Source organism: Spinacia oleracea, chromosome 2, assembly GCF_020520425.1.
Source record: "Spinacia oleracea cultivar Varoflay chromosome 2, BTI_SOV_V1, whole genome shotgun sequence".
Taxonomy (NCBI): domain Eukaryota; kingdom Viridiplantae; phylum Streptophyta; class Magnoliopsida; order Caryophyllales; family Amaranthaceae; genus Spinacia; species Spinacia oleracea.
In genome coordinates, this window is record NC_079488.1 from 68,876,147 (window position 1) to 68,887,167 (window position 11,021).

At 36.4% G+C, this 11,021-nt stretch overlaps 1 protein-coding gene across 1 annotated transcript; it reads right to left on the minus strand.

Moving 5' to 3' along the window:
* Nucleotides 1–1,432: 1,432 nt before the first annotated feature.
* Nucleotides 1,433–6,899, minus strand: LOC110805065 (protein phosphatase 2C 56). The gene is made up of 4 exons (XM_022010668.2): nt 6,399–6,899; nt 3,194–3,481; nt 2,632–2,737; nt 1,433–2,065 (listed from the first exon to the last, which is right to left on the minus strand). The coding sequence occupies exons 1-4, from the start codon at nt 6,756–6,758 to the stop codon at nt 1,755–1,757; spliced, it is 1,065 nt and encodes a 354-aa protein (XP_021866360.1). The 5' UTR covers nt 6,759–6,899; the 3' UTR covers nt 1,433–1,754.
* Between the last annotated feature and the right edge of the window lie 4,122 nt (nt 6,900–11,021).

Consider the following 11,021-nt stretch of genomic DNA (forward strand, 5'->3'; position numbering starts at 1 on the left):
TCCTATATATTATGCAAAGTTTTGGTCAATTAGCATATTCAATTATCATGCAAAAAGAAATCTGATAAAATGGGTTGCAGAAAAATGTCAAAGACTAATCAGCAAATTTCCAGATATTGGGATTAGTGGAAGCGAGTTGGGCTAGTGTACCCGTGCGATAGCTCGCTCACAATTTTAATTTTTTACGCATAAGGTCAAAGTTGGTGCTCGCCCACAATTTGAATACACTGCTACTCGCTCGCATCGCACGGGGATTTAGCAATATTTCGCACCCATTAATTTTGAGAGAAAACCAAATCAGGGTAAAATCAATTACGAAGTATAATTTAAATTTGGATGAATTGTCATAATTATCGATGGTACGAAGTTTATGTTGAACGACACATGACCTGACTGATTCTTCCGCCATTGTTAAGGATTAAGATATTGAAAGAGGAGGGATAGAAATTAGGAAAACGATGAGATATTTCATAATTGAAGAGCAGAAGAATTGGAGGTAATTTTGGTAGAGATTTCAAGGTTTCAATCAATTTTGGAGAGAGATTTGAAAGCAGTTTCCTTTTTAGCGTGATTACCAAAAAGACCTCAGCTCTTGGCTTATACTTCCTCCGTTCTTTTTTAAATGACACAATTATTTAGACACATTTGCCAATGCATGATTTCAAACACTAATATTTTCAATTATAGATAAGAAAAAATTGTGAAAAGTTGAAATTTAAAACATATTTGTTGAAACAAATCTAATAAGATCTCACACGACTATGTTTTTTCTTAAGCATAAATCAGAAAACAAAGTCAAATGAGCTTCTATGAATAGTGGCCATAAATCAATTGTGTGACTTGTGACATGTAAACAAGAACATAGAAAGTATAATAGAAAAGAGATTGAAATTCATGTGATAATTTCACATTTGTTGGATTGTGCTAGATTCCAAAAGGGACTAACATTCAAGAACGGAGGGAGTACTCTTTAGTAACTTCGATTTTGTAACTTTTTCTAACAATAATAAACCTCCAAAATTCAATACAAACCTCTTGAGAAACCTATAACTTGTTGAGTTGAAACAGTAATATTTGATTGTGTACTTATATAAAGTAAATATCTGGATACCCGCGATCTAACAATGACAATTAACATAGATTTAGTGCTAGTTTGGTTGTCCTTGAAAAACCAAGAAACAAAAAATCATGAGAAAAGTTGCAAATATGCTGAATGTTCACAAGAGAGCCTATAAAATGGTGCACCAACCCTTTGACAAACAAAATGCTATATATATTGAAGAGAGAACATTTGATGATCTCTGTTAGATTTTCCACTAGTAACAACAATTGGCTGCAGCTGATATTTACATGATTCAAGCTTGCGGCCATGCAGGCAAACGTCTTCGTCTTCAACTGAAACCAGAAAAATATGATAGAATGATGGGCAGCATTGCAGAACATCAATAGTTTGATTTCTTTTTTCATTTTTTGTCATATCCACTTCGGAAGTTCAGATCAAACCAACTAAAATAGAGGGTTGATCCAATATAATTTGCAGTAATACAGATTTCACAGTCAGGGACTACTCAGGAGCATTAATCCCCACCAGCAGTCAGCTTTGTACAGTAAAAAAAAAACAATAGCTGATGAGGGCTACCTAATATATCAAGGAATCTTCACCCGATCTTATATTTCAAGAATGTTCCGCAACAGACCTCATAGAAATGAAGGAAAAATCAATATTGCATACCCTGCCTGCCTGCCTGCTACTTTTATTGCTTTGATTGATTTCTTCTCCTCGACTTTAAGTCAACAACAATGATAGAGATGTTGTCGGAACTGTTTCTCCCGATAGCAAGCTGCCTGAGATTGTCAGCCACCACTTGTGCAGGACAAATATCACTGGATACCATAGACCTTCGCATTCGCCTTAGGAGGCGGCGGGCCACCTCGCCTACCTCGTCATTAGACATGACATCCCAAAGCCCGTCACTTGCCAATATCAAACACTCGTCTTCATCACTTCTTGTTGTGAAAGTGATCTCTGGTTCCGGAATTATGTAAGGACTCATATACCTATCACCTGAAATACAAGTAATGCAACACATTAGAATCCAAAAGATGCAAAACTAAGTAGCTGAGAACAATCAAATGCAATTTATGGTTCAAAACCCACAAATTAAATGACCAAGTAGCTCAAAAGGAATATGTGTTTCAATAGCAGATCTCTGTGACCATATTTGTCGGATCTCGTTGAACAGTGAACAAGAAATGAGGGAATCTACATATAAATAGTAAACACGTCGCTCTACTTAAAGCTATACGCTGTTTTACAACTTATACGTCCACCTGACGATCAATATTGTATAAGCTGCATAGGCTAAGAAATCCTTGGTTTAACATGATTGTGCTTTCATCCTGTTCAAGAGTGACAATCAGGTAGCTGTTCATGTTCAATTCCCATTTCCGGTCATGTTCATGTTCACCTTCATGAATTTAAATACAGATTCAATTTTTCTGTTCACTTTTTTATGAACTCTAATCTGTTGTGCCAATCTGAAAAGGAATGAGTTATGCAGTAACTGACCAGCACTTTGAACAAGTAAACGGATCATGTGAAAGAAAATTGCAAGAGTTAATGAAGAGGACCTATAGCTCGAGACATAGCAAGGACTCCAAGCACCCTAGCACCATGCCAGTTTATGACTCTCCCACCCTCTCCTTCGATTCTCGATAATTCATCAGCTCTATCTGGCTGTAAAACACACAAACCATTTTTAGTTACCGTTGTAGGAAAAGGAAAATTTGGACAGCTTATAGAATAGTTATAAAGCAGGTTCAACGATGACCAAGAGCAGACAATGATGGTAAGCGGGTACTTATAAGCACTAAATACAATATTTTTCCAGACATCGGGATGCATGCATTGTGAGCATGGGAACAAGTTTGCAAGAGCACTCACCTAAAATTGTGGAATGCCTATCAAAACAGCTGACAGTTCTCTCTAGCAGACGAAATTAACATATGAAATTTCCATTTATTCATGTAGAGGATTCTGCACCCACAAATGCAACTAACTGTAGGAACAAACAACAGCTTACAGTGCAATGATTTTAAAAAGGCATCCTATTGTGCTACTACCACCCTAGACTGAGAAATCATTCCGCATTATATCGTACAAGAAAGGTTAAACATCAACAACTTGTCTCACCTTGTGATCAATAGTCAAAGGAATGGTCTGCGTCCTTTTACAAAGAACAGCCCTTGAATCCCCACAATTGGACAAAATGATCTGACAACCAGAAACGACTGCTACAACAGCAGTTGATCCAACCATATCCGAGGCTTTAGCTTCTGAGACAACCTGGTCATCAGCTTTCCTGAAACCACTGGTAAATACTTCTGTCCACTTATTCTGCCACTCGAATCCATCATTGATTTCCCCATTCAACTCCTCTGCTATAATTTTATGCATTCTCTCAGCACAGAAGTCAGCAACCTGCCAACACAAGAAGGGAGGGATTTTCACATTAACTAACAACCAAAGATAGTATCTACGAAGTATACAGTTACACACTTATTAAATTGATACTGAGAGGGAGTGGGGGATGCAGTGTGGGTAACTTTCCAGAGTATACGTGATCAATGTGGCCTGAACTTCTCACACTGGGTCTCAAGAATGATGTCTTATGGGTACTTATTATCAATCACTTAATAGGTGATTTTATCCAAGTTTATTTCTTAAAATGATTAATACAACAAGTTTCATGACCCAGTATGACGGCACTCAGACCAAATGCTACTGAGATCAAAGGCATAACTGGGAGGGAGTAGCACGAGACACTAGTTCAGGAAATCTCATCAATGAATCAAGTAAAATAGTTGATTAAAATAACAGTCACAGACTCAATCTATTTTTTACAATTAAGAAAATTAAGGTCAAAACTAGATAACTTTTACCATGTGTGGTGATTTATATGTATAAAATAAAATGTATCTAACAATGAATGCTGGGAGCTGTTAATATATTGTTGTGTAAGAAAATACTCCGTAGATTTTTCCGCTCTACCCTTTCAACGAAATTGTAAACATAAGACTTTCTTACTCTTCTAAAAGTAAGGATTTTTTTAAGTAAATATTTATTTCTTTGCTGCTTAATGGTAGAATAATGGAAATACTAAATTTCATAGGAACCTTCCTAATATTCTTATTAGCTGGAAAATCGTGTTGGGTTGGTCAAAACCATCATAAACACAAACACGTAGCAGTTGGAAACTAATAAGCAATCGAGATGGCTCTCTTAATGTCGAGCTTTAGATCCATCCACATCCAGAAAAAGATAATCTATGTTATTGTAGTCTAATTAACGTTCATTGACCCCTGTATTGTCAGCCACGTATGCCTCTAATTAAGTAATTAGATTAAACAATACCAAATTGCTGGTCATCTACTTCTAGCATTTGTTTAATCATAAGCTAATCAATATCCAACCAGAAGCGGAAAAGGATCCACTGAGTCAACTTTTGAGAAAGGAGAAAAGATCTAAAGTTCTAAACATAGAATATACAAATTTAGTAAGTCTAGATTTGTCGTTTACTAGATCCTTCCTGGTTCCTGCTATTTTACCAATGAAAAGTCCAGTTTAGTACGGAGTATAAATCTGAATTTTAAAGATGAGAATATGATATGCCAATATTTTTACTAGTATAAAACTTTCAAGCATGAAAATAAACAACACACGTTTCAAACATTAAAATGAACTACAACGGGTGATAAATAGATATCCCTATCAAGATGCTCTAACAGCTAAAACAGGAGCCAACTTTCACAAGGTTAGCAACTACAGAGGGTCTGAAACCTAGTAAAACACTACGTAGTACTCCATAATATATACTCCATAGTAATAAGATAGTCAAAGGTGGAAAAGGAAAGAAAAATTAAGGAACCAATACACGACGTCTTAGGACTAAAACAACAACATGTGGCAGCTGCGGGATAAAGTTGCCGTCGGTTTTTTTTATTTTGACCAAGATAAAGTTGCCGCCAGTTCTTTTTTATAATCTGTGTCTTCGTGTCCAATTATTCATGGGCCAACGGTAGGATGAGCAAACAATTTATATTCCAATAGTTTACGGGCTACTATATACGAAGTACAAAGTATATATCACAAAACAGCAATTTAAAATCCTCTCTGTCGATTCGATTATTTAGATAAAGTATCTTTTACATTACACACCAAATCACCAATCCCAACATAAATTGGTTCAACTTATTAACAAATTTAACAATATCAATCAAGAATTAACCAAGATTACTTCACTTTAAATAGACTACCCGCATTACCATTCCAAGCATAGATCCAACCATTTCTACCTCCTTATAACATTAAGGTTTAGTCGTTTGAGCCATTAAAACCCTATTCCCATAACGCGCAAGGATAGGAAGATCATGACTGGTAATCCTTTTAGAAAATTGCAAAGCTAACAAGTTGGGTTTTCTTATCAAATTTCACAACTAGAAAAGCATTATACTGTGTCACGAAATAAATAACATTCAGCTTAGTGTCACTGCTAAGTTCCAAAACCCAAACCCGGTCATTTGAGACAATTCTAACAGCTTTCATAAAATAAAATAAAAATCACTACTCCGTATTTGTTTAAATAGATTTTCTTGACGCCAACTGATTTTGCATATGTGTGTTCCTTGTAGAAGTCTGATAACATTGTTGTTCTCTTTATTCTGGCGTTTTAGGGGACAACGAATCACTAATGGCAATGATAGAGCGAAACTCAACCCAAATCAAATTACCATCCCTCGAAAAGATTAGTACTAGTTAAACACCCTGATCTATGCTAGAACACCAATTTATATCAACTAAACTATCCGACATTGAGAAAGACAAACAGAAGTTTGAGCTTGACTGACTATTAATTTCAGAATTTATATCCAAATCCCAAATTTCATCACCAAAATGACATATTATCAACAACGAAATCACCACCTAAGACCAATACTCATCGTCTATTGAAAGTTTGAAGCAAAACTTGGAGTAACTTCTTACATATAGCACCCAAAAACCTATCACTGTTATTTAGCACAGTCTGCCAAACCGGGCGTTATCAGTAATCGTCGTTGCATGGTGGGGGATGTAAAATTGACGATTAATATCAGAATCTAGTCCTTCAAGTCCTAAATTTCATCACCCAAATCGTATAAAAATCGACAAAATTGCAACATCAGAGGCTAAGACCATTACTCCACTGCATACAGTTTACTGTGCATCGTGTCTAGACTATTGATTAAAAATTATGATATTTTAAGTGAATTTCTTGAAATTCTTGATTAAAAATTACCACTCAAATCGCAATAATAAACAATTATTTAATAATTGGGGAAGAAGTAGAGGGGGAGTGTACCTCGGGGCCACCGTGGCCATCAAAGACGCCGAAGAAATGAAGAGGAGAGAGTTCAAGGGAGGTTCTAGAAGCAGGGGCAGCACAACCACCCACGTGAGAGCACGTGCGAGAGACAAACCCTGGGACCACCGCAACAGCATCCTCCATTTCAGGTCTCCGACCAATCACAGAAGTATATCCCCAGGTAACCCTATCGTGCCTCCCTATACACCTCTCTCTCGCCGGAGATTCCCCGGAGATTCCAACCACCGCTTCCGGAATCTCGCCGGAACTCCCGCTGCTTATACCTGACGACGAAGTCGACAGCGCCTCCTCGCCGGAAAATAAGGAGCTCTCGTCGGAGGAGGAGGAGGCTTCCATTGGTGTGCAAAAAAGAGAGAGAAAGTGGAGGAGAGAGAAAATGGGAGAGTTGGAGAAGAGAGGAAATAGAGAGAAAGAAAGAAAGAAAGGGTGAGATAAATGGAGAGAAGAAAGAGAGGGTGGGGGAGAGACGAGTGGGAGAATGGCACGTGGAGGAGAGAGAATATTAGGTTTTTTATAAAAAAAATTGAAAATGAAATTGAATTGAAGTTTTATTTGGATGATTAGATTTTGGGAAATAGTGAAAAGTCGTACTTCATACTCTGCTGCTTTTTGGCTTGTCCACGACACGTGGTCTTTCCTTCTCTTCTTCAAATTTATTTTGTCGGGGATTTATTTTATTTTTAATTTTTTTTGGTGATGTTTGGGATCGTGGTTTTCTAACTCCAATCAGCAGTCAGTCGTCACATTTCACACGACACTATAATACGGAATACATTCATACAATACGATAATAATACGGAGTATATAATACGAGTATACTCCGTTCTCCTTTCGTTTTTAAATAAGTGTCCTATTTTTATAGCGTTTATTAATGAGTGTCCACTTTCTATTTTTGGACATACACATTTCCCACTTTTTTATAAATCATTATTGATTTTTCTTACATATCCTACACTTTTTTCAATTTTTCATCCCCAAATTCATTTTTATTTGTACTTTGTCAATAAACAATCGGGATATCTACTTTATCCTTTCCCCCAAAACACACTCTTCGGCATTGTTTTTCTTACATACTCTGTACCTTTCTTTTTTTTTTAATCCCGCACATTCTTCCAAATAGGACACTTATTTAGGAATCGATAGAGTATTATTTTATTTTCGACAACCATAAGACATGTATTAAGATAGGATGCTAGGATCTATATATTATACGGAGTATTAAAAGCGAGGAAGTCTTGTGGTGATGACAAATGCTCATTGGTTGTCTCTCTTATAGATATAAAAAAAATATATAAAAATAAAATATTTCATTCTATACATAGGGAATATTTTTTTCTATATTTGGTAACAAATATAACAAATATAAGATTATCTTTTTATAAAAAATTCATCCATTATACGGAGTACGTAGTATGATTTTGATCAAAATTCAAGAGTATTCTACTTATTTGTATTCTGTACTTACATAATTCAAACACAAAATAATTAGAAAATCAATCAAGTTTGAATAAGAGTGTATAAAAAAATTACAACAGTACTCTATGATATTTTAACAGCTAAATGCGATAATTATAAAAAGTCGTTGATTTTACTATTTTATACGTAATATATTTAGCAACTAAATGAGATAATTATTAATTGTACTATTTTATCTGTAGTATATTTATCAACTAAATTCGATATTCGATCGTATTATTGAAGTCTTAAGAGCATGTTGATTGAAATTTTGACTAATATATCGTAATCAACTATGTCTAAAGTCATATGATCTAGATGATTAAGCTTCCTTATTATTACATGATTGTAATAACGAAATATTTTTTTATATAATAACGTAAATGATTGAATATCACTTATTTTTTATGATTCTGCTTCATCAAAAAGTTTGCGGGCTATGCTCCCAATAATATCTAGCGCGTATTTTCTCTAGCAGACATAAAATCCATGGCTACTTTGAGCCACCGGCCTCTAGCCCTAGAAAACATTTCAGAGCACCTAGATCCTTCATTTTAAAGCATTCCCTCAAGTAGGCCTTAAAACTCTCCAATGCAAATTTATTATTTTATGCGATAATCATATCATCCGCATAAAATAAGCACACTCAATTGCAACTCGCCTTTTGACAAGGTAAACAAAGAATAATCATAATAGGACTACTTAAATCCGTATTTCATCAGAGCAGAAGACAATTTCTCAAACCAACATCTGGGTGCCTGTTGTAGACTATACAAAGATTTTTGCATTTTGCATACTTTGTCTGAGTTGTTTGTCTGGAAACCGGGTGAAATTTCATATAAATTTCCTCCTCCAATTCTCCATGTAAAAAAGTATTGTGAACATCCATCTAACGCACCCCCCAATTTTTGAAGCTTTAACTGCTATAAGAAAGTACCAACCGTTGCATTTTTTCAACCGGAGAAAATGTTTCATTATAATCTAGTTTTTCTTCCTTATGATTTCCCAGACAGACTAACTTGACCATTATTTTAAGAAAGTTTCCATCCTCATCACGACCCACTTGCTTCGTAGTGCTTTCTTTTCCACGGGTAAACTCTCCAACGTCCACGTACCCTGTTCCCCAAGAGCATTAATCTCTGCCGCTATTACTTTTCGCCAACCCTCATGTTGCATAGCCTGTTTAAATGTTTTAGATTCCTTTTCTTCATGCAGCGTTGCACTAAATGTTTTTTGTTTGACGAAAAACGTTCATAATTAACAAAATATGTGATAGGATAGGGAGTACATGAGGAGGAAGATATTGCAGATGAATTTTCAGAAGGACTATATTTTTTCCGTTTTGTATGTATCATGCAATTTTGTCGACGGAGATTTCTCACGTTTCCCCCTTCCCAACTCGCTTTCATCCTCCCTCGACTCCCACATAACATGCCTCAAGCCTTGCTGCCCATCGTTACTCGACAAAATCACATGATGTTCATGGCCTACACTTTCACTTGCATACTGCCCAGCCACTACCGCATCCACATAACCCTACCTAGCACTCGCACTACGCACATTGCACATGCACATGCACAAGATGCACAGGGCACGCTTGTCCAGCGCCTCTCCCAGTGCATTGTGCGCCTCGCCCAACTCTCCTTCCTTCACGCCAATATGCAGTCCCTCAATTGGCAGCTGTTGCAACTTCCCATCCACAAAAACCGACTGGTCTTTATGCACACCCTCAGTATTCCCAACCAACGCATTTTGAATAACACCTCCCACACCCTCGTTCGATGTTATAGGAAGTTCACCGTCCAAACTCCAATGATCATACAAACCATCCATGTCACTCACAATGTCGGGCACCACACTAGTCGATGAACTCAACGCCTTACTCGACGTATCCACGTACGGAAATCACTTCCTCATGAAACTTCACATCACGAGACACGAAGAACTCACGAGTTTCTAGATCATACAACTGCCACCCTTTTTGTCTGAAAGGGTAGCCAAGAAACACACACTTCTGACTTCTCAACTCAAATTTATCTCTCGTACTTCGTTGATTGTACGCATAACACAAACAACCAAACACGCGGATCGGAACATAAGATAGGGGTTTACCAAACAATATCTCCTAGGGCGTCTTATTATCAAGAAGCGATGTATGAGTACGATTCATCAAATAACATGAAGCCAAAATACTTTCTCTCCATAACTTCTTAGGCAAATTTCCTTGAAATCTTAACTCCCTATCCACATTTAAAATGTGTTGATATTTATGCTATACTCTCCCATTCTATTGTGGAGTCCCAACGCATGATGATTCAAACAACATGCCATAATTAAAAAAATAACCTTGTAAACAGTTGAATTATGTACCATTATCACTCCGAACAACCTTTATGACTTGATTAAATTGACGCTTGATCATAGCAATAACATTAAGAAACATATGTTACGTTATGAACAATATAATTCATGCAGAAAACCATAAAGCCAGAATCCAAATTAATTTCCTCAATTAGCATAATTTTATATATATATATATATATATACATATATATATATATATATATATATATATATATATATATATATATATATATATATATTATGTGATGCATGCCTTCCCTAGCTTCTCCCGAACCGAACAAGAACAAGTATAGAGCTTCAAATGTCGCCCCTCTGCAGATAGTCCACAACACGTTCGGATCCGCCTTAGGTTCAACCAACTAGGATATAATCTAAGGTTTTTATGCACTCGCGAACTCCCAATAAGTGATAGGCTAAAGTATTTAATTTATTGAATTAAACTTGTGATGTATAATATAAATTTATGATCATGGATCACCTATTTATAGGGGAATAGAGTAGTCATATACTACTAGGATTAGATTTACTAAAACCCTTAAATTAGGATTTAAGTTAATCTCAAATACTTAATCTTTTATAATCATCCAAATACTTAGGTATTAAGATTATAATAAAGTTCTAAACCAAGTAGGATAGGAAAAACGGTTAGCTTGTGGCCCAAGCTACTTGCCGCGCAAGTGGACTTGTCGCCCAAGCCTATGAGCCATGCGGGCAGTAGCCTTGGTGCGCAAGGCCTGCCTTGCTGCCTTGGCGCTTGCCTCAAGCCCACACGCGCAGGCC

Excerpts from the sequence above, each read along its gene's own strand:
- LOC110805065 (XM_022010668.2), bottom strand. The coding sequence starts at position 6,758 with ATGGAAGCCTCCTCCTCCTCCGACGAGAGCTCCTTATTTTCCGGCGAG. Across the intron at positions 2,738-3,193 it reads CTTTGACTATTGATCACAAG|CCAGATAGAGCTGATGAATT; the intron begins GTGAGACAAGTT and ends TGTGTTTTACAG. Across the intron at positions 2,066-2,631 it reads TGCTATGTCTCGAGCTATAG|GTGATAGGTATATGAGTCCT; the intron begins GTCCTCTTCATT and ends CTTGTATTTCAG.